Source organism: Euphorbia lathyris, chromosome 9, assembly GCF_963576675.1.
Source record: "Euphorbia lathyris chromosome 9, ddEupLath1.1, whole genome shotgun sequence".
Classification (NCBI taxonomy): domain Eukaryota; kingdom Viridiplantae; phylum Streptophyta; class Magnoliopsida; order Malpighiales; family Euphorbiaceae; genus Euphorbia; species Euphorbia lathyris.
The window spans coordinates 39,312,358-39,336,750 of NC_088918.1; the positions used below are offsets into that span (position 1 = coordinate 39,312,358).

The following is a 24,393-nucleotide window of genomic DNA, read 5'->3' on the forward strand; positions in this document are numbered from 1 at the left end:
AAGTTCGAACACGATTAGAGCATCTCTAATGGTGTTAGTATCCAACTTTGGACACCCACCAAATTTAGATACAATACTCTCTACTCTCTCTAATGGTTGAACACTCATTTTATATTTTTTTGTATTCGCTAGTTAGTCCTTTTTAAAGACCCTCTTACTGTCTCATCAACATAACTTATGGGTCGACTCTATAATACGTGGACGTCTGGGATTTAAAGGCTATAAGCAGATCACAATAACGATAAAAAGATCAAAAGTAGAGAATAATATCTCTCCAATCACAAATCTCTTCGGAAGAAACTCCTCACAGGCCCTGCTCTTCCCTTCCAAAACACAACCAGACTATACAGGAGAATTCAGGTACGCCATTGATTTCCATTTATCAATTTCACTGAAATTTAAGTAATGTTTGCTTTATTTGTATTCGTTTTTGTTAATTCTATGTTTAATCGAACCAATTCCAGGCACATTTTGTTTATATCTGTTAACAGTTATATAATATTGAAATCGAGACGGATTCCTGCTTTTTGATCTGATTTTACTTATGTTTTCAGTGAATTTTTGTTTCTGCTACTCCTTTTTTTTTGTTAAAGACCAGTCTCTAGATTTCGTGGTAATTTTTTCGCCGGAGAGGAAATTTAGATTCATTGATCTTGAATGCTGTGAATTGATCCTGATTTTGTGTCGTCTTCAGTTCTTTCAGTATCAATGGACCAAGCCGAGCTGACTACTGAGCAGGTTGGTGATCTGATCACTTGTACTATAATCTTTGCAAATTAAAATACTTAGTTTACAATAACTTCTGTTTTTTCTCATTTTTTTTATCCCTGGAATTCTCTTTCTGCACTTCTAATTTTCTAATGTTATGCATTTGTTTCCCCAGACTTCACAGAATTAATGTTTGTTAATTAGCTAATCTGATGCTCAGGTTGATAGTGTGAAGGTCATGTTTTAATTTGATGTTTTCGTTCCATTTTATAGGTTCTTAAGAGGGACATCCCATGGGAGACTTATATGATGACGAAGCTGATCTCAGGGACAGACCTTCAACTATTGAGGCGATATGATAATCGACCTGAAAGTCACAGGGCACAGTTGTTGGATGATGTAATGTTTTAAAGATTAAGTTGTGAATGAGTTATTATGAACTTGTGTGTTTTTTTGTACTTTATCTGGGAAGTTGTATGAGTTGATGAGGTCTTTTTAGTCAATGGTTTGAAGCTCATGGATCAGAATCCTACGGAGCTCAAGGTCAAACCTATTGAGTATCTACTTCATATAGAATGTTTATGAGTTGGATCGTTTTCAAACACTCCTGCCTGGACCATTCTTTAGTGGAAATATAATTTAGTAATGACCTTCTGGTGATAAAAATATTTCTTCTTTAAAAAGTATTTGATGTGTCACTATTAATTTGATGAGTACTGGAATTATTTATGAAAGGCAGGAATGTTGAGGAAGCTCAGATCCTATCTCTGGAATAGCAACTATTCTCATAACATATTTGGTTGGAAAATAAAGCACACGGTTATGTCGCTACCTTGTTTGAATATGTTTGATGTAGATATTTTTCTCATGTTCTTGGATGCTTGGAAGAATTGCGCTCCTCCCTAGTTAAACTGTGCAACTCTATTTTCTGTTCTTAATATAATTCTAGGTGTTTCCTGAGTTTTGATTTGGACAATGACAGGATGGCCCAGCATATGTTCGGGTATTCGTTAGCATCTTGCGGGATATATTTAAGGAAGAAACAGTTGAATATGTTTTGGCATTAATTGATGAACTTCTAACAGGTGAGGAGAAAGTGTTTCGTCTCCTAATTATATATATTATTTTCCATAACTAGTTAACTTATTGTTGATTTTCATTGGCAGCTAACCCAAAAAGAGCCAAATTGTTTCATGATAAGTCTCTTACAAATGAAGATACTTATGAACCTTTCTTAAGTTGAGTATTTGTTTAATTTTGTTATACATTTGAGCTTCATTTTATTTTCTATTTCTTTTTGGGTACTTCTTATTGATATATAAGAATTTAACCATTGGTGAAATGTGCTTTCCTTCATTGGATGAGTCTCTCTTGGCTTGTGTCTGAATTGGTTCTTGAATGTTTTGTTTGCTTGATACTTGATTTATTTTGAGTGCACTTCTATTTGCCTCTCAAAGCTGATTTGTGGCTGCACCAATTTGAGCACCCAACGATACTTTGCATTGGCTGATATAGTCTATTTTGTTTTTTTTTTTTGTAAATTGGAATTTGTTGATTATTCTTGCTCAGATGGTACTAGTTATCTTTGTTTAATTTCTTTAAACTCCTTGCAGCATGAAAGATTTTGAAATCAGTTGTAACTACATAAACTAATTGCCATGCACTCCTGAGCATAATTTTTTTTATGTAGGGCCATTGAAAAATAGATTGTCAAATTTCAGGTGCTAGACTGCAGGGACTTTTCTGCAGATAGCACTCCAGTTTGAAACATAGTTTTGCAGTAAAGGCATGAAATGATTGTATGGCATGTGTAGACAGACACACACACTCACATAAATACAAACAAAAACTCTTTCATTCAAAACGATAAAAACTAAAAGGACCTTCAAATTGGCCAAATTTCAGATTGCTATGGAAGGGCAACTGGTTCATTCAAGAAAAGAGCTGCAAGATACTTGCTCTGATAGTAAGGTAGTGAAGATATGGTATACCTACTGTTGAAGTGTCATCTTGTGAAATATGTAGTTTTTAACTTTACTACTATGTAGTGCTAGGCCAAAAAATCAAGATGGTATTACTGCAAAAGGAGAAGCCTCAAATTCAAAGAGCAAAGTTACTACCATTGATGATGTTCTGAAAGGATTAGTTGATTGGCTTTGTGCCCAGGTTTGAAAGATACAACTACTTGGCTGTAGTTTACATTTGATGGTTGTCATGCATTTATCTGGTACTTAATATTGTGCAGCTTAAGAAGCCTTCACATCCTTCTCGGGGTGTTCCTACTGCTATCAGTTGCCTTGCAACATTACTGAAGGAACCTGTAGTCAGGTCATCATTTGTAAAAGCAGATGGAGTGAAGCTGTTGATTCCCTTAATAATTCCTGCATCTACACAGCAATCTATCCAGGTAACCTCCAATGTATTCTGCATGAGTTCTGTCAATGTTTTCTCTCCCTAGTTAAGTAATGCTATATATCAAGTGCTTTAAGTGATATATAGCATTTCTTAAGAGTATTGGATAGGACGGAGTGGAGGGAGAGAATTTATGTCGCTGACACGACTTGATTTCACGGTTTCGTATGACGGTTCATGTTAGCCGACCCCGAATCATTTCGGGACTAAGGCTTTGTTGTTGTTGTTGTGCATGTTAGAAAATTTTATGTTTGCTTTTGAATACTGAGTAATTGTTCTTTATTACAGCTTCTTTATGAGACATGTCTCTGCATCTGGCTATTATCATACTATGAACCAGCAATAGAGTACTTGGCTACTTCTAGAACCTTGCCACGACTAGTAGATGTGGTAAAGAGTTCCACAAAAGAGAAGGTGAGATTTCCTTTTGTATCTTACCACTTATCTTTTATAACTACCTATCACAGTTAATACGTATCATATGCTGATGTGTCAAGTCCGAACCACAGTAGAATTTCTCCAAATTTCTGTTTAATGCTTCATTTCCTCTTATTTCCTTTCTTATAATTATGATCCTTCCTTACTAGATACAAATTCACGCTGAAAATATGCAAGTGGTTTTCTGCTGGGCAGACCTTGACCATCTCAGTCTTTGAGTGATTCTTTGTGCTTATTCACTGAATAACTTATCTACTCCATCTGAATTATCATGTTGGTTCACTTTCTGCTAGGTTGTCAGGGTGATTGTCTTGACATTTAGGAACTTGCTTGCAAGAGGTACTTTTGGTGCACAAATGGTAGACCTTGGACTGCCACAAGTTGTTCAGAATTTGAAATCACAAGCATGGAGTGATGAGGTAAGAGAAATAGATCCTAACTTATTTTCTCTGAGCTTAATACAATTTTGCAAATATTTAAATAGAATAAAACGTAAAGGGAAATAAGGATGCACTTATCTTGTTAATTACCTTTTGCCTGGGTTTTGACCGTAATTACCAGGAATCCCTTTATTTTTAAATTGAGATTTGATTCTGCTTACTGTTTAGTCCTTAAGAAATTATTTATAGTCTTTAAGTTGACTTGTGATGACTAAACCATGCCCATTGGATTAAGTTTAAGTGAAAGAGACAGATTACTTGTTATTCTTGAGGTTTGTTAATAACGACTAATAAATCCTTATAATTTTGAAAGGATTACTTACAGATTTTTTTTTTTTTTTTTTTTTTTTTGCAAGGATTTAACTAGAATTGTATTTAGAATCTATACTCAGGTGCATTGTAATTTGATTTTATAACTACAGGGACTTCTAGCCATCATGGGTTATAGTAATAAATTCATCATTAATATTGGTCCAAATTTTTGCTTGCTGTAAATCTGGATTAGTTCTTTGATATCACAACTCATCCTGACATCTGATGTTTTAAATTTTGCATAAAGTTTGTCATTTGACTTGTAATAATGGTCTGTTCTGGCAATGTTCCTTATGTATTTTGTTCTTTTTCTTTTCTTGATATATATCTTGAGGTTGTTTGTTTTATTTCTTAAAGACAGTAAGTAGTTCATATGGCCGACTTACCTGCTAACTTGGTAGTTTAGACTGGGTGCAGTCTAATAGTTTTATTCCTGGAATATATAACCTGGACATGCCTTTCACGTTTTTGTTTCCCTCCTTGACAATTGTTATTTTTGTTGTTATTCATTTTCCTTGAGCAACTTGAGTTATATCTCCTTATTCACGATGTAGGCAAAAGACACTAAAGTGTGGTCAATGAGTTAGTATTGCAGTCAGAAGAAGAAAGGCTTTGTAGGGGTTTTAATATACAGTAGTATTTCTGTTACTACAGTTTACTTACCCTAAAATGGATACTTTATTTTCTTTATTCTTGTTTTCTGTTAGAGTCAAGAGTTATGTCGAATTGGAGTTTTAATAGTTCTTTTCTTATAAATAGCCTTCTCTAAAACTTCTTTCCAGATTTGACTTTTTTTTGTTACCTAAGTTCAGCTTGTTTTCCAGTCCAAGTTCGATGCAATAAATTGGTCTCTTTATTGTTTAGCTCTCTTGGAGAGACTCTGGAGCTTGGGCTTTAACTTCCATGGCTTTCTTGTATTATACAAAATATACTTACTTGTAGTTGCTGTTTTACTGATGCATAGAATAGTTTACTATCATATCTGTCAATTTGAAGAAGTTTGCTGTGTTTGGTCTTTGAAAACTTTTATTGGAGAGTGGTAATGAAATGAATAAAGAAGGCAAATGAAATATCATGAAGCCAAACAAGTAAGGCCTGCATAAACTCTAATAGGATTTGATCAAATGACAAGCTTGCTTTTTCGTTCACTAACATAAGGTATTATCTCTACAACAATACTCCTAGGGATCTTGTTAAACAATATATGCTTCATCTTTTTTAGAAGCTTTGCTTTCATTCTGCATGACTACCTCTATGACATTGACAATCCTAATTTCAGATGTATCATCATCTTGAAAACTTGAAAGTTGATGATAGTTTGGCTTCGTCATATGAAATTTCTGTTGAAGCTTATAAATAATGCAGCTGACTTACAATGACACTAACTGTGATTCAGTAGTTCAGCCTACTGAGCCTTTATAATATATTTTTTTATAGATGAATGAAAGCTCTGCCTTTCAGTTTGATGGCAATTAACATTATAAGGAACATAGTTTTATTGCTATGGAAGTTTTAGAACAAGAGGAAAAACCTCTTGTTGGTGCTAAAAAATGGAAAACACAACAGCGGATTTATCAACAATTCACATTGGAGCAAATTATAGGCTTGTGTTGCATGTACTAAGAATACATATAATAGTAAGCTTGTATATTAGAGAACTTAAATCTTCAAGCAAGCCTTATATATTTTTGTGAAGCAGCATAATTTGAAATTACATAAATAAAATAAGAGGACTGATAACACAGAACTAGATTGGAAACCTTAAGAGCAATGGCAAAATGCTGTGTTAAAAGCACCCATGGTCACTAAAGTTTGGCTAATGTTCTACAGAGGTCACTAAACCTCAATTTCTACCAATAAAAATACCTAAACTTTGATATTCTGGGCAACAAAGTCACTATGACCGGTTTCCCCCCAAAAAACTTCCAGAAAGATGACTTGGTGAGATGGCTCCAAATCTAATTGACACCTCCGGCACTTAGACAAATTTTCGACACATCATCACCGTTTGTTTAACATGCGGACGACATGTAAAAAAATAAAATTCGCCTACCTAGTGAGGTGTCAGTTAGATACAGAGCCATCTTGCCAGGTCATAGTGTCTTTATTGGCCAGAATATAAAATTCTAGGTATTTGATAGACATTGAAATTCAGAGACCTTTATGAAACATTGGGCAAATTTTAGTGAAAGTGGGTGCTTATATTAACCCCTAAAATGCTCCTGCATGGTATCATCGATTCTCGTATGGCTCCTCAGAAATGAAAATCAGTTTCCGTTTCTGTATTTGGTTGTTTGGATTCTTTTTTTTTTCTCTTTGATAAATAAAAAATTGTTTCTTTTGTATGTTTTTCAGGATCTGTTAGAGGCTCTAAACCAACTAGAAGAAGGCCTCAGAGATAACATTAAGAAACTTAGTTCTTTTGACAAGTACAAGCAGGAAGTCCTCCTTGGGCATCTGGACTGGACTCCTATGCACAAAGATCCTACATTCTGGCGTGAAAATATTAAGAATTTTGAAGACAATGACTTCCAGGTACTCTTTCGTCCAGCTTCTCATGCTTATTGATCATCTAATTGATTAGGGCATGCATTTTCATGAAGACGCTTAATAAATGGAATAATCCTAAACCAGTTCCTTGGTTGAGCCTGACCTAGTCATTAATAGAGGTGGTAGGGTAAATAAAAGAGAAATTTAATAGTCTCAGCTCTCCCGCACGTACATCAACCTATAATAAGGAATTTATACTTTCTGTTCACTGACCTGTTATGTCGATGACGACTATGACGACACAATCATAAATGCTTCGATCACAGCGAAAATTGCGGCATATGTGGTATTATATCGATATATTTGCTAGTTGCTTGAGCCTTGAGAGCAGATGAGCTATTACCAGTCTACTGTAATGTCAAACACTAGAATAACGTTTTGACAACGCTGGTATAAGTAGTGTCAGGGGCTGAGGTTTGAAGCAAAACATTTTTAATTACAAGAAACCTGAGAAATTGTAATCCTGAAGGTAGCAATTTGACATGGAAGTGCTTAATTGTTGAGCTTCAAAATATTTAAACTTGTGGTATACTAATGTAAAATCTTATGCTGCAGATTCTGAGAGTCCTCATAACAATTTTGGACACATCTAGCGACTCAAGAGCTCTGTCTGTTGCTTGCTTTGATCTGTCACAGTTTATCCAGTACCATCCGGCTGGGCGTATTATAGTGACAGACCTCAAAGCCAAAGAAAGGGTGATGAAGCTGATGAACCATGAAAATGCAGAAGTCACAAAAAATGCCCTACTGTGCATTCAAAGGCTTTTCCTAGGTGCCAAGTATGCAAGCTTTTTGCAGGCTTGATTCAAGCTTGTGGTGTGTAATAATAGTGTATTGGTTTTATTTTACTATGTTTTTGAGACTGCTTGAAATGAATGGATCCTGAAGTTGGATTTTCACTACAATGGTTAATACCAGATAAGAGCCCGTGCAGCTGCGGAGATGCTGAAGAATTAGTGCAAATGTTGAACATGAGCAGATTTCAAGCTATATTTATTAATTTATTTTTATCCTTATTTGGGGTGTACATACTGTTAATGTGATCATTTTTGGTTCAATAATATGTCATCCCGCCATGGATTTAGATTTATCTTACTATCTGCTAACAGTTTTGTTAGCAAAATTCATTGAGTTTGTTGCTGACACTTGAAATTTCAAGGCATATGTAAATCTTTTAAAGTAGCAACAAGGAAGACTTAGTTCTGAGATTGAGTTGAGGGGATGACAATTTTGATGTAGAATGCAGTTATGGAGCTGCTAAAAAACTCGTAAGGGTGAGCATTTAATTGTTTTTTCTTTAAATGGGGGCTGTCAATTTCTGGTAAGAGGATAGATGATTATTATTTTCACATATACGAAATATATAGATAACAATGATATGACAATTCGCATTGACATCTCTTCAAATATCCAACAAATCATTGAAAAGCAATGAAAAAACAGAGCCAAGAATGGACATTAAAAATGTAAGGATATAATAATAAAATACTGTGCAAGAAGATGAAGGGAATATTGGTTCAAATCGAATTGCCTTTATCGAGGAAAGGATCCAAAGGAATATTGGTTCGAATCATATCAAAATTCATTGGCTTGATTCACAACAACTTTATCTTTTTTCAAAATTGTATTTTATATTGCCACACAAAGTTTATAACTAAATTTGAACCTTTAAAGTTATTTTTTACAAGGAATCTCTTTTAAAGTTATAAACACCCCACTCCCTGTCTTCTTCGCTCCATGAAGAAAATAACCTATGATTAGCTTTTCGAGAAATTTCAAAACGAACAATTTTAACAAAATCTTTCAAATTCTTATTTTACTATGTTTAACTCTATGTATTCCTCTATCTGTAGAGTACATTGAATGAACAAAAGCGGCTATTGACGATTGAATGCACCAATATAGCCTCATATTTAGTAATTTCTGAACTCTTTCTTCCGTATTGGGGATCGCTCAAATAAGTAACACACCATCGAATCCTTCTGTCCTGGATATTCTATATAATCTATCAAATAAAAAAAAGAATTTTTTCTTAATTTGATTTTTTATTCATCACCCCCTAGTAATAAGTGTGTGCCGATTTAAAAAAGACACTTCCAAGTTCAAACCACTAAGAAAGTCATAAGAAAGAGGATCTCAAAAGATATGAAGGACCTCCCTCCAAACCGTACATACGACTTTTATCGAACATAACTTTCTAGAATTCTATATGTATCTATGAGATTGAGTACTATGGAACAAAGAATTGTACCAGACTTACCTACACCGAGGTATTGGCGGTGATTCTTAATATCACATAATAAAATGTGATACGATGAGAATGCAATAGAAAGAAAGACACATAGAATGACTTACCTATTCTTAACGATCAAAGAAAACCCTTTCATTATGTAAATTTAAATTAATGTAAATTAATTTACATATCGAAATGGACGATTCCAATGGTTAGAATAAAAAAGAAAAGTTACAAGAGGGTTTTCAACCCATGACATATTTTTTTTCTATCAATATTTCTAATTTTGAATTTTCTTGATTCTCATGAGGATTAAAAGTTTCATAAAGTGGTCTATTTTTATAGCATGTTTCATTAAAGTAAAAATGGAATCCTACTTTGTTTTTTGCCTTTCTATTCACTTGGATCTCTTCAGTTTTGTCGATTTTGTCGGATCCTCCTTTTCTTCCAAAAAAAAAGGGGAAGAAGGATATTTTTCAGTTAGTCCCCTTCGTTTCAGAAGTTGCTTAATCAACACGTTTGTAGTAATTTTTTTTTGACAGACTTATGTTCAGAAGGATCAAATAAAGAGGAAGATTTTTTTTATTAGATACATGTTAAATCAAGAGGGCGAGCCTTGGCGCAATGGTAAACGTTGTTGTCTTGTGACCAAGAGGTCAGGGGTTCGAGTCTTAGGAGCGGCCTCTTACCAAATAAGTTGGCAGGGAAAGACTTGCCCCCGGTACACCCTTGTGGTGGGACCCCTCCTCGGACCCTCGCTCAGCGGGGACGCGTAGTGCGACCGGACCGCCTTTTTTTTTATACATGTTAAAATCAATTAAGAGTATTTTTTGTATGAGGTCTAATAGATTATTATATTGTTCAAATACTTCTTTCTCCTTTTTGGAAGAGAATACTTCTTTCTCTTCATTAAAAAAAAAAAAAAAACTTCTTCCTCGGTATTCATTTTTAGATTAGTTGAAGTAACAATTATATCCAAAACCCTAAAGGGACATATATAATGTTTTTTTTTTTTTTTTCAAATCTTCGAAGTATAACATGCTGATAACTATTAGAGGAAATTAACGTTAGAAATCAGTTTCTAATTTTATTTTACAGTTTTGCAACTTCTTTTTCTGGGTTTTATCATTTTCTATTTATTTTTAATTCTTATCAAACTTTCATTCTTTTATTTTTACTTTTGTCAAATGTAATTACTGTTTTTCATTTTTTTTCTATGAAGTTCTATGTAAATTTCCCTAATTTTTCTATAACTTACCCTATTATCATATGGGCTCTTTACATTAATTCATAAATATAATATGAAAAGTATGAATCTATATTCTATAAATGTCAAATTCTTTAAGTGTTTAATTGGTGAACTTGTAGTGGGCCAACTTGACATAATTAATAATTTTTATTGACAAAGTTTTAAATAATTTTTAAAAGGGTTGTTTACATGAAAATCAGTTATGATAACAATATTTTGGATTTATTAAGGTTGGTAGTTTAATTTTTAATATGTCAAAAGTATTAAATTTTTTCTTACAAATGTCAAGTAATTTTTAAGTAATTAAATTGTAAAAGGTAGGCGGAAGCCATTTTTTCTTTAACTGCTATAGTATTTTGAGGTTTGATATAATTCAAAATAGTAATTGATAAATTTGTAGATAATTTTTCAAATTTGAATTTGCGTGTAAATTCCCCTTTTTAAAATTTGAACTTCTCTGTAACTTACCCTATTTATCATATTGGTGGAAGCCTATCTAAGAGAAGGGTAAGCCCAAGTCCAAGTATGTACGAATACAGATAGGGGTCATGGGCTTAAATATCAAGAAAAGTGTGGGCTAATTTGTAATTTTCAGAGAACTGAATCTCTGGCACAAGCCAGAAGTGAGAGAGACTGAAGGCAAACAATACGAAAATGGAGAAAGAAGAGGAGAAAATATGCAAGAGGTGCAAGCACACTTACACTTCCTCCTCCAACGCTTCTTCTTCTTGCCGTTTCCATCCTTCTTTCTTCGTATGTCGCCGTCACGATGATCAGAAAAGGTACTTTACTTCCACCCTCTTTCTCCTAATTTCCCCTACTTTATTTGCTCTTTCAGCTATCAACCTCATTTGCTGAATTCAATCCAAATATTGCATTAGTAGAATTTTCTTCTGCTGATTTTTTAATTGAATTCTTGTTTGTTAATAATAATCTTAAGTGATTGGATAAACGTCTCCTGGACTGAAATTTGATTATAACTTGTTTGGCATTCAAATTTGTATTCGAAAAGCATTACAGATTACACATTCCAGTCGGAAAAATATGGTCCCTAGTCCTTAATAGAACTTCCATTGCTGGCCTGCCCCCTTGCTGCATAATTTGGGTTTTACGCCATCTTAGTTACTACTATTCTTTTAATAGGATCAGCATTGGCAAAGTCTCACTTGAGGTATATCAATTTGGCCATTCACCTTGGCTTTTTGGGTCAATTTGGCTCAAACAAACTTTAGGTTCTTCAATTTGGTATTTGGAGGTTTAAATAGTTCTTCAAAATGTCAGGTGTCAGCATAATTTCTTTTACAAGTGTAAAAAAAACTACCAATCATACGTTGATAAGTATTACTTCTTTACTAATTTGACAAAAAATGCACCTAAAATTTATTTGGGACCCAATTGATCCTGCAAGCCAAATTTATTGATCAAATCGACCCCTTATTCCAAAAAAAAAAAAAAAAAACTGAAGAAATCTGTTTGTTAGAGCTGTACAACATGACAGAGCAGCGGTTGTAATGGTGGCTGTTTTGTGTTTAAGGCTTTGGATGTGGTAAGAGTGATGAAATTTTTGTTCATGTGATTAGGTTACTTCTTCCTATGTTGTAGCTAAATCTGAAGATTTTAATCAACTAATGATGTCAAGAACAGAATGGAGATGGTTTTATTTTGTTGGTGGTAGAGTGGCAATAGTTGTGTTGATGATTTAGAGGATGAATGGATGCTTTTCATTGCTGGTTGTAAAATATTCAAACACAATGGATAGTTCCTTTCTGTTTGATCACCTTATGAATCAAATTGAAATATTGAGGTGTATTAGTATAGCAATGTCGAAAGCTTGCTAAGGAAGGCAAGGCAAGTGAGAAATAGTGCGTTGATACTATTATTTTTCCTACTGCAATTGGGATGTTACTGAATTTGAATTTTCTGCTTGATTTTGTGATCTTTAAAAAATATTTACCAGGAATAAGCCAATATTCGATTTTGTTTTCTGTTTTCCACATCAGCACATGCATACCCATGAGAACCAGGACATCTGTGTCTACACAATGTTAGTCGTGTTCATTATCTACTTTTTGGTGTTCAAACCTTTACACATCCTTAAAATGTAAGCAGCATAGGAGGTATGAAAAACAGACAATGACAAGAGATTAATATATAAAAGTTGTTATTGGACCTTACCTATCTCTTAAAACTTCTAGGTCAATTTTTCCATTGACATGATATGAGAGCTTTATAGACTAAGCGGTTTAGAGTGCAAATCTGTTGGAATTCAGCTGGTGCTTTATGAAGAAAGAAGCTGAGCTGGCAGGTCTTAGTTGAACAAGGGCAGTAGTAGGAATGCGTGAAGTTAGTTAGTTGCTCAAGTTAGCTAGCAAAATAGAACTTGTCTTCCTTTAGGATAAATAGATTTACCTGGATGTAAATAAAGTAAGATCTGTATCAGTTGTTCTTCCTTTCCTCTTTATCATTTTCACATGGTATCACATGAAAATTCAGTTAGTTGCTCAAGTTAGCTAGCAAAATAGAACTTGTCTTCCTTTAGGATAAATAGGCTGACCTGGATGTAAATAAAGTAAGATCTGTATCAGTTGTTCTTCCTTTCCTCTTTATCATTAAACAACATGACTAAGGAGAGGAGAAGCTCAAATATTGCAGACTAAGGATGACGAATTCATATCTGACTCAGAAGCTGATGAAAATCAAGATCCAGTTGAGAATAAACCTCTGGTATCGCGAAATCGGAAATCAGAAATCAGAATTTGAAGAATGTGAATCGAATCGAGTGAATGATCTAGAAATTTGAGATCAGAATCACAAGTTGAGTTTGCACCATGAGGAGTCTCATTATGTTCAGAGCACTGATAATCCAGGTTCAGTTTTAGTTAATTCACCATTGATAGGTAGCAATTACATATCCTGGTGTAGATTAATGCTTATAGCTTTGCATGTTAAGAAACAAACAAATTTGACGGACATCTTAGGAAAGAATTGAACATCGTTATAGAGAAAATGACGGACATCTTGACTTTCATCTTAGGAAAGAATTGAATCCTTTAGTTCAAGGACAAATGACTGCAACTGCATTTTTCAACAAATTGAAGAGATCATGAGATGAAATCGCTGTTTTAAGGCCTATATCTAATTGCAAATGTGGAGAATAACGCATAAAAAAAAAAGGCGGCCCGGTCGCACTACGCGTCCCCGCTGAGCGAGGGTCCGGGGAGGGGTCCCACCACAAGGGTGTACTGGGGGCAAGCCTTCCCCTGCCAATTTATTTGGCAAGAGGCCGCTCCTAAGACTCGAACCCGTGACCTCTTGGTCACACGACAACAACGTTTACCGTTGCGCCAAGGCTCGCCCTCAGAATGACGCATAATTATTCAAAATTTATTTGATGAAGACAAGTTAATGCAGTTTCCGTGCGGATTGAACCTTGAATATGAACACATGAGGTATCAAATCCTGTTGATATATCTATCAGATATTAATATAAGATCTATAATTGGGACTTAACTATCAGCTTGAGTTTTTAGTTCAATTGGTTACATGACATGACATGGTATCACAGCCTCTTGAACCAAACGGTCAAGGGTTCCAGTCCTGACAACCTCATTAATTTGTGGAATTAAAAACACATGGTGGGATGGACCATGTTTATGGGTAAAATGGCTATATAGACTGGTGGAAGGGCCCAAAGAAGACTGGACCAGCAGGGCAATCATCCAAAGCTTTGGTTACACAGGAGTTATACACACCTTTTGATGAGTCTAACACAAGTTCTGATGATGAACAAGAGATGCAAAGGGTAATGCAACAAGAGAACCAAAAGTATTTAAAGAACAAAAAAGCTAAGGGACAAGGTGCTCCACACAAGTCTGGGGATTTTTCTACTTTTGCTTCTACCTCAGGTATTCATTCAGTTTATTCTCTATCTGTTCAAACTGAGGTCACACAAAATTATGCTGTTTGGAAACCAGATTCAGGAGCTACAGCCCATATGAGTAATGCAACAGAAAACTTCAGTCATGTCAAGGTCCTAAGTAAACCTAGAAAGGTATACTTACCAGATGGAGCAGTAAAGCTTGTTACTCAGGTTGGGATAGTCACTTTGAGTGAATCTGTCACTTTAGAAGATGTCTTACTCATTGAAAGTTTTCAGTACAACCCACTCGCCGTTCCTCAATTATTGCAAAATCCAAATTTGCAATTAACATTTTTGGCTTGCAAATGTGTGTTGCAGGGCCTAACATCCAATAGAGTGCTAGCCAGTCTCTATCAAGTTACGAGTAATTCTTTTTCAGCTATTCTTCTACATGTAAGAATGATAATGTTGCTTTACAAACATATAGTGTTGGTGAGCATGCCTGTTATGGCATAGTAGATTGGATCATGTATCAGCTTCTAAGCAAAAACACGTACCTGTTTTTCATGATTTGAATGTCATAACTAATATATGTATGCATTCCAGACAACACAGAAAACCATTTCCACATAGTACTACATCTACTAGGAGGTGTTTCGAATTAATTAATATGGATTGCTGGGGTCCATATCATACAGAATCCTTGACTGGTGATAAATACATGCTCACCATAGTAGATGACTTTACTAGGACCATAAGGACAATGCTTTTCAAAGCTAAGTCTCGGGTGTCATCTATACTTGTTGCATTTATTCAAATGGTGCATACTCAGTTTGAAGTGAGCATCAAGACAGTTAGAGTAGATAATGTTAGAATTCATTGGTTCTTCCTCAGTTTGTGTTTCAACAACATAGTATATGTCAAAGAAGTTTTGTTTACACTTCACAACAGAATGGTGTTGCTGAGTCTAAACACAGACATTTGGTAGAAATGGGGAGGGCTTTACTGTGTATTAGGCAGGTCCGCCTATCATTTTCTGGGGAGGGGCTCTTCTTCATGCCACCGCACTTGTTAACCTCTTACCTACTAAGGTGTTGCAATGGCAATCTCCCTATCAGACGCTTTACCATTCAGATCCACCTTATGATAAACTCAGGAGATTTGGATGTTCTTGCTACATCACAAACACTGATCCCCACAAAACCAAATTCACACCTAGAGCATATCCAGCTATTTATATTGGTCATTCACAGAATAGAAAAGGATTCAAAACCTACAATTTGACCACACACAAAATTTGTATCTCTCGAGATGTCACTTTTCAAGAGACAAGGTTTCCTCTCCTTCATAACTCAAAATTCCAATCCTAACCAATTCCCATCGACATATGTACCTATTTTTACATAATCAACCATAATTTCACATCAAATCTCTGAAATTGTTCCTATTCTATCTCTATTGCTCCATTGCCTTTTGATGTTGATTTAGACGCAGTGCACACAAGTGAGCCCTCTTCTATTCCTTCTTCTAGCAATATTCCTTCTGCTTCCACAGAATTAATTGTCCCTTCATCTGAACCTACTCTCTGTCCTTCCCCTCCAATTCAAACACTTTGACATTTTACAAGGATTCCTAAAGCTCCTGCCAAATACAATGATTTTTGTATTAAATCATGTCATTACAGATTCTACTTCTTGTTTTGCATCTACAATTACTCACACTGCTTTCTTAGCAAACAAACATCTCCAAAATACATGAACCTAAAACCTATGAGGCAGCATCTCACAATCCTCATTGGTAGGAGGCTATGCAAAAGGAGTTACAAGCCTTGGAGGCAAATCAAACTTGGACATTGGTTCCTTTACCCCTGGATAAGAAACCTATTACTTCTAAATGGCTGTTCAAAGTCAAATATAAGCCTGATGGGACTGTGGAGCGTTATAAAGCTATGTTGGTTGCTCGGGGGTACACTCAAAAGCCAGGGGTTGACTAAAATGAGTGTTTTTCTCCTGTCACTAGAGTAACAACTGTCAGGATGTTCATAGCTATTACAGCTGCAAAGGGATGGTTATCCACCAGGTGGACATAAACAATTTATCTGCATGGATTTATAGAACAGGATGTATATGGTTCCACTAGAGGGGTATGACAAAGCAAAGGAAGGGATGGTTTGCAAATTGTCCAATTCCATATGTGGACTAATGCAGGCAGGACGCCAGTGGAACCTAGAATTCACAAATAAGCTTATATCTATGGGTTTTGTCAAATCTAGTCATGACAATTGCCTGTTCACATTACAGTCAACGCATGAGTTTGTAGCATTGATTGTATACGTGGATGAGATATTGATTACATGTACATCTGAGAAAATGATTCCAGAGGTCAAGAAATAGTTGGATAGGACCTTTACTATCAAGGACCTAGGCATTGGCAAATACTTCTTAGGTATAGAAATGGCAAGATCAGATGCAGGGATCATTCTAACTCAGCAAAAAGTACATATTTGATATGATACAAGAGGCTGGTTTGATCAATGCTAAGACAATTAATAGCCCATTCCCATCTGGGATACAATTTACAGGTGTTTCAGTGGCATATAAGGACCTAGAAAAATACAGAAGGCTGATAGTGAAGCTGGTATATCTTAGGTTCACACGCCCAGATATTGGGTATATTACACAGATACTAAGTTGATTTATGAATATGCAGATTGCAATGCATGTACTAAAATACCTCAAAGGCACATCTTCTATGGGATTGTTTTACTCTTCCAACAATGATTTTCAGCTTTCAGAATGGCCAGGTGCAAGGTCACCCGTTTGTTAGGAGGGGCATTAATATCCTGAAAGCTATGAAGCACCTATACTTCTAAGAGGTTGACGTATGCGTATCGGATACTTTGGGGATATGGATACGCAGGGATATGTACGAGATACGGTAAAACAAGTATCCCCATTTTTCTTTTTTCTTTTAATTATGGGGATACACGGGGTACGTGGGGATATTTCGGGGATACGTTTCAAAGTTAAATTAGGTAAAATTTAGGTTTTTTAAATAACTTTACAAAAATAGGGGTTAATATAAAAAAAAAAAATAATGTATAAATCTCTAATATAAATAATTAATCTAACCAGTCCGCACCCACCCTTTTATTATTATTAAATAAATAACTAAAAGCTAATCATTATTAAATATTTGTAGATCAAGATCATGGAAATGTCTTAGAATAGTCTTTAGACTTGGCAGTTTAAATAGTTTTGAAGTATTAAACGTTTTGTTTAATGAATTAATGATTTATTAGTTTTTATAAGTGTTATTTATGGTTTTATAATGACTTATGAATGTGATTTATGGTTATATATATATACGCCGTACCCGTGTCTTATATTTTTAAAAAATGACGTTTTCTGTACCCGTATGCATATGCGTATCGGTGCGTCATAGCCTGAAAGTAAAAACAGAAGAGTACAGTAACAAAATCCTCTGCAGAAGCAGAGTATAGAGCCATGGTAACTACATCATGTGAGTTAAAATGGTTGTCATACCTATTAGCAAAATTTGGGATTATGGTTAATCAACCAATCCCCCTATATTGCGACAATCAATATGCTGTCTATATATATCTCTTCTAATCTTGTGTTCCACAAACAAACTAAGCATATTGCAATAGACTGCCATATAGTGAGAATACCTACAGGATCATTTCATTTCTACACCACATGTATCATCTCAATCACAATTAGCAAATATGATCACTAAGCCATTAAGTGCAAATCAAACGTGGCATAGTTTAAGCAAGTTGGAATTTGTTAAACTCTCATGTCCAACTTGAGAGGGAGGTGCTAGAATTCAGCTGGTGCTTTATGAAGAAAGAAGCTGAGCTGGCAGGTGTTAGTTGAAAAAGGGCAGCAGGAATCCGTGAAGTTAGTTAGTTGCTCAAGTTAGCTAGCAAAATAGAACTTGTTTGTCTTCCTTTAGTATAAATTGACTTACCTGGATGTAAACAAAGTAATATCTGTAATTCATTTTGAGCAATAACAGATTTCAGTTGTTCTTCCTTTCCTCTTTTATCATTTTCACAAAAATCTTAGCAACTCTATTTATTAATGGAATTTCAATATATACTATTATCTAGTAGGATGATATATATTACCTATTCTTGAATTTAATCTTCAGTTTAAGCTTTTAATCAATTGGTTGCTTGACAGATCTGAATATATACAAGTTGAAAAGTCTTAGAAAGACATAGGGCAGTATAGAACAACTTGTTATAATTATGAATTTGTATGAAATATGAAGGGAACATATAAGAAAAACAGTTGTCACTTTCGTTTATGATTTGATTTTAATATGAAGTATAGTATGCAGCTGAAACCAGAGATAAAATTTGAGAAACTTGGTTTTGTCAATTTGAATTACTGAAGAAGATTTTTGGTCATGTAATTTTTGTTTTATAGTTTGGTAAATTTGGAATTTGAATTATAGTGGCCATTTGTTTTACTGGTTGAACTGAAGGTACTATGAGTTGAGAGATGATGATCCACCATATGCTGCCAAATTTTATGACTGCTGTGGGGCCGAGAACCCTGAGGCGCCTGGCTGCACCACCAGTTTTCATGTTTCATACGATGCTGATGATTGATCTGATCTGATCTGATTGGATTAAACCTCATTTTGTATTGGTATACTTCCAGTTCCTCCTACCTAATCATTACATTTCGTGCAATAATTGTTCTTGTTAGAATAATAAATAATATAGCATTGTCTTGTCTGCGCTTTACAAAGTCTTTAGGTGCCTGTAAATATTCTCGTATATCTTGTGTCTTACTCAACATAACAGGTTGGATTTGCAAGGACATATTGAGTAGATTTATTTATTTATTTATATATATATATCTATTACTCTTGGTTGTCCACATGGGTTTGTTTGATTAGAGAAATTTAATCCCTAGCTAGTTTGATTTGGTGAGCATTTAAAATGCTATTCATGAAATTATCACCTCTGCTCAACTGAATTTTATAATTGCATAATGTGTTAATGGAATTAGTCTAAATTTGCTAAACTTTTAGGTATTAAAATTGATTGCTTTTGGGTTAATTTATCAATTATTTTATCAAATTCAGGGCTGAGTTGATATCTAAACTTCGATTTGGGTTAAACTGATCATGCCTGCTAACTTTAGGGGTCATTGTGACCTTTAATTCTGTGTTAATGTTACCACAACTTTCATCTTCATATTTATATGGTTATATGGTAGCTAAACAAGCCCTTGTTTTTATTTTTGTCTTGATGATTTTCTCTGTACTACTTAGTTTAGTGCCAACTTTCTTTCCTTTTAATGAATGCTGTTCTTTTTTTTTTGGAAAAAAGTATAAATTATTTTGTTACATTTTCTTTATATACCTCCTGGCGAGCCTTGGCGCAACGGTAAACGTTGTTGTCGTGTGACCAAAAGGTCACGGGTTCGAGTCTTAGGAGCGGCCTCTTGCCAAATAAATTGGCAGGGGAAGGCTTGCCCCAGTACACCCTTGTGGTGGAACCCCTCCCCGAACCCTTGCTCAGCGGGGACGCGTAGTGCGACCGGGCCGCCCTTTTTTTTTTCTTTATATACCTCCTAATATATATTTTTTTTTTTGTGTAATCATTTTATGTGACCAATCTCCTCCTCGTAGTACGAATTCATTTTACCTTGAGTTATTTTACTTCATCTTCTTACTCAAAAAAAAAAAAAAAACTTTACACTCATTTGGGTCTCCAAACCTAAGTTTCAAAGTCAATTAGGACTCTAAACTATCAAAATCATCAATCAGATTGCTGAATTAAGTAAAAATCATCAATTGAATCCTCATCCTATTTTCTTTTTTTTAAACCTATCCTCATCCTATTCTAAAATCAGAAACTATGATTATTTAATACAGGCTGTAATAATCTCTGTGTTGGTTCAAAATGGGTTTAGGGAAGAGGGTCTGAAACTGTTCAACCGAATGATTTTCGATGAGTCTCAATTGATGATTTTTGTTTATAATGGGGACTCAATTGATGATTTTTTGTTAATTCAGGGATCTGATTGATGATTTTGATAGTTTAAGGTTCTAATTGACTTTGCAGCCTTAGTTTAGGGGGCCAGTTCTGCATCAAAAACAGTAACCTTTGGAGAACAGTCCAGCTTGATTTATATAGGTTTCACACAATGACAGTAGAATACATGTCCTAGTTTAGTATGTGTTTTCATATAGTCGTGGTTATTGATAAAATGGAAAGTCCCTAAAAAAGGGTAGAATTAATTTAGGGTTTGAAACGTGTGACAATATTGTTACCAATTTAATTTATGAGATACTAACAAGTGGTATCAAAATCAGGTTTTATATATCAAAATCAGGTTTTAGATAGATGATTGTACAATTAAAATGGAAAGTTCAATACAACAACAACAAAGCCTTAGTCCCGAAATGATTCGGGGTCGGCTAACATGAACCATCATATAAAACCGTGAAATCAAGTTGTGTCAGCGACACAAATTCGCTCCCTCCAATCCGTCCTATCCACTACCATATTTTCCTCAATTCCCAGTAAACTCATATCACTCTCGATCACCTTACTCCAAGTTTGCTTAGGTCTTCCCCTACCCCTCACCACTACATCCCTTTGCCACTCTTCGGTTCTCCTAACCGGCGCATCAAGCGCTCTACGTCTCACATGGCCAAACCACCTTAGTCGGTTTTCTCTCATTTTATTCTCAATAGATGTGACCCCTACTTTTGTCCTAATTATTTCATTACTCACTCGATCCTTTCTCGTATGACCACACATCCATATACGCATCTCCGCCACCGACATCTTATGGATGTGGCAGTGTTTCACTGCCCAACACTCCGTACCATATAACAATGCTGGTCTAATTGTCGTCCGGTAGAATTTTCCCTTCAATCTATTAGGCATGCCGGGGTCACAAAGGAAACCCGTAGCACTCTTCCACTTCGACCAACCAGCTTTAATCCTATGAGCAACATCTCCATCCGTTTGGATAATAGATCCTAAATACCGGAAGTAATCCGAGGCCTGAACAACTCTCCCATCTAGGGTGATTGTCCCTGCCTCCCTACTCCTATGGTCGCTAAACTTACACTCCAAATATTCTGTCTTACTTCGGCTCAACTTAAAGCCTCTAGATTCTAGAGTTTGTCTCCATAGTTCCAACTTCCTCTCCACTCCTTCTTTCGTCTCATCAACCAACACAATATCATCTGCAAACAGCATGCACCATGGTATACCATCTTGAAGTGAACTTGTTAGTTCATCCATAACGATGGCAAAAAGAAATGGGCTTAGTGCGGAACCTTGATGCACTCCAATCGTAATAGGAAACTCTTCAGTCTTCCCAACACTAGTACGTACACTCGTGCATGCTCCCTCATACATGTCCTTTATGATGTCAATATATTTCCGCGAAATGCCTTTCCTTATCAAGGCCCACCAAAGTACTTCCCTTGGTACCTTATCATATGCTTTCTCCAAGTCAATGAAAACCATATGCAAGTCTTTCTTCTTATTTCGATAGTGCTCCATTAATTGTCTCATTAGATGGATGGCTTCCATAGTTGATCTTTCTGGCATAAAGCCAAGCTGGTTTTCCGAGATCTTCACCGTCCTCCTTAGCCTTTGTTCGATCACTCGCTCCCAAAGTTTCATAGTGTGACTCATTAATTTGATTCCCCGATAGTTGGCACAATCTTGGACATCGCCTTTGTTCTTATACAAAGGGATTAAGATACTTTTCTTCCATTCTGATGGCATCTTATTGTTTCTCCAAATTTTTTTGAAGAACGTCGTCAACCATTCGATTCCTCTTTCTCCCAAACATCTCCAAATCTCAATAGGGATGCCATCAGGTCCTACTGCTTTCTTCAACTTCATCTTACTTAATGCCATTTTGACTTCACCCTTTTGAATTCTCCGCAGGCATTCATGATTTATCATATCATGATGGATACTTATATCTCTAACATCTTGTCTACGATCTCCATTAAATAAGTCATCAAAATAGGACCTCCATCGTTCCTTGATATCCTTATCTCCAACTAGGACTTTCTAGTCCACATCCTTCACACATTTAACTTTTCCGAGATCTCGCGTCTTCCTATCTCTCATCCGAGCAATTCTATATATGTCTTTTTCCCATTCTTTCGTATCCAATCTGATATACAGATCCCGATTCACCTTTGCTCTAGCATCTCGTATGACATTCTTTACTTCCCTTTTAGCCTTTTTGTATTTTTCATAGTTCTCGTCACTCCTACATTTCCCCAATATTTTATAGGATTCTCGCTTACTCTTTACTGCTTGTCGTACTTCTTCTGTCCACCAAGATGTGTCCTTACCCGGTGGCATGCTACCTTTAGATTCCCCTAGAACTTCCTTCGCTACTTTCCTTATACTATGCTCCATCTTAGTCCATATCGAATCTATATCTAAATCCATATTACAAGTCCAAACATCTTTTTTGGTCATCTCATCCACAAATTTTTGTTGATTCTCTCCTTGCAATTTCCACCACTTAATCTTAGTCTCTACTTGTGGTGTTTGTTTTCTTATACATTTCCTACTTCGAAAATCAAGCACCACTACTCTATGTTGGGTTGTCGTACTCTCACCAGGGATCACCTTACAATCAATATAACTCTTTCTCCAAGCACTCCTTACTAAGAAGAAGTCAATTCGGCTCGCATTACCGCCACTCCGATAAGTCACTAAGTGGGATGTTCTCTTCATAAACCATGTGTTCATGATACTCAAGTCATAGGCTGATGCGAATTCCAAAATATCATTTCCTGCTTCATTCTTATCTCCAAAACCATACCCTCCATGAACACTCTCAAACCCATCTCGCCTAGAATCCACGTGTCCATTGAGATCACCCCCCAGTACCATTTTTTCATCCCTAGGAACCTGTTGCACCACTTCCTCTAAGTCCTCCCAAAAAGCTTGTCTTATAGAGACATCTAATCCTATTTGTGGCGCATATGCACTAATGACATTCACAACCTCATCCCCTATCACTAGCTTGACACTCATAATTCTATCGCTCTTCCTAGACACCGCTACTACATCATCAATATACTCCCTATCAATAAGAATACCTACTCCATTTCTACCCTTATCCTTTCCTGAGTACCAAAGCTTATAACCCCAAGGAGCTATCTCTCTAGCCTTGGCTCCAACCCACTTGGTTTCTTGTAGGCACATTATATTTATTCTCCTCCTCTTCATAACATCTACAATTTCAGCTAATCTTCCTGTCAAAGAACCTATGTTCCATGTCCCAAAGCGTAACCTACTACCCTTACCCTTACCCCTATCCCTACCCCTACCCCTACCATTACCGTGGACTAGCTTATTTACCCGTAACCCTTGCATATTTGACACCACCCCCGGGTCCTGGGCTGGCGCGCCGCTTCGGGGCGACGACCTAGCAACCCTTGCACATTTATCACTATACCCGGGTCTAGGAAGTGTAGCACGTCGCTGAGTAGGGAACGTCCCAACGGTATTTATAGTATGGTTCATGTCATAAGATGTGGCTAAGTTTTACACTGGCCGCCACAAACCTACCGCAACCCTCCTCCTTTGTCCGGGCTTGGGACCGGCTGTAAAGGCCACCAAGTGACCCTCACAGGCGGAGTTTAAAATGGAAAGTTCAATAACTTATATAATTAAATGAAACAGTTCAAACTGGTCAATTTAGAAGCCAATATGCATGAAGAAGTAGAAGGAGAACAAGGCAAGTCTAAAGACATGAAGGATGAGAATGAAGCAAGTTAAACAGAAAGATAATTAGTATCAGTCATCAATGACTAGATTTTAACGTGTTTCGCTATGTGTTCGAGGAATGTGTGCCTATGAATAATGGAAGAAGTTGCAGGAGCTGTATGATTGAAAAATCGTTGACAACAAATTGTTTCTAATAAGGAAGCTTGTCAACCTCAAATATAAGGAAGGTACTATTGTAGCTGAATATTTAAATGAATTTCGTTGTATTAACCAATTGTCTTCGATGGAAATTATATTGGAAGATGAGCTTCAATACTTATTGTTGCTTAGCACTTTACTAGAAAAGTGAGACACCTCGGTTGTATTATTGAACAATTTGGCTCCTGATGGCAAGTTATCGATAAACCATGTTATGAGTACTCT

General features: G+C 35.8%; 2 protein-coding genes across 2 annotated transcripts; both read left to right on the plus strand.

The window, feature by feature from the left end:
* The first annotated feature begins 221 nt into the window (after positions 1-221).
* On the plus strand, positions 222-7,950 carry LOC136205731 (V-type proton ATPase subunit H). Its single transcript, XM_065996469.1, has 12 exons — positions 222-360; positions 695-738; positions 982-1,107; positions 1,691-1,793; positions 1,875-1,945; positions 2,612-2,679; positions 2,757-2,874; positions 2,954-3,115; positions 3,409-3,534; positions 3,852-3,977; positions 6,666-6,845; positions 7,416-7,950. Exons 2-12 carry the CDS (start codon positions 709-711, stop codon positions 7,662-7,664), a joined length of 1,359 nt encoding a protein of 452 aa, XP_065852541.1. The 5' UTR covers positions 222-360; positions 695-708; the 3' UTR covers positions 7,665-7,950.
* A 2,982-nt stretch (positions 7,951-10,932) lies between these two features.
* LOC136205168 (uncharacterized) lies at positions 10,933-19,117 on the plus strand. Its single transcript, XM_065995661.1, has 2 exons — positions 10,933-11,124; positions 18,717-19,117. Exons 1-2 carry the CDS (start codon positions 10,997-10,999, stop codon positions 18,841-18,843), a joined length of 255 nt encoding a protein of 84 aa, XP_065851733.1. The 5' UTR covers positions 10,933-10,996; the 3' UTR covers positions 18,844-19,117.
* The last annotated feature ends 5,276 nt before the right edge of the window (positions 19,118-24,393 follow it).

Coding starts and splice junctions, on each gene's coding strand:
- LOC136205168 (XM_065995661.1), top strand. CDS start 10,997: ATGGAGAAAGAAGAGGAGAAAATATGCAAGAGGTGCAAGCACACTTAC. Junction 11,125..18,716: donor CGTCACGATGATCAGAAAAG/GTACTTTACTTC, acceptor GTTGAACTGAAG/GTACTATGAGTTGAGAGATG.
- LOC136205731 (XM_065996469.1), top strand. CDS start 709: ATGGACCAAGCCGAGCTGACTACTGAGCAG. Junction 3,978..6,665: donor CACAAGCATGGAGTGATGAG/GTAAGAGAAATA, acceptor TATGTTTTTCAG/GATCTGTTAGAGGCTCTAAA. Junction 6,846..7,415: donor TTGAAGACAATGACTTCCAG/GTACTCTTTCGT, acceptor CTTATGCTGCAG/ATTCTGAGAGTCCTCATAAC.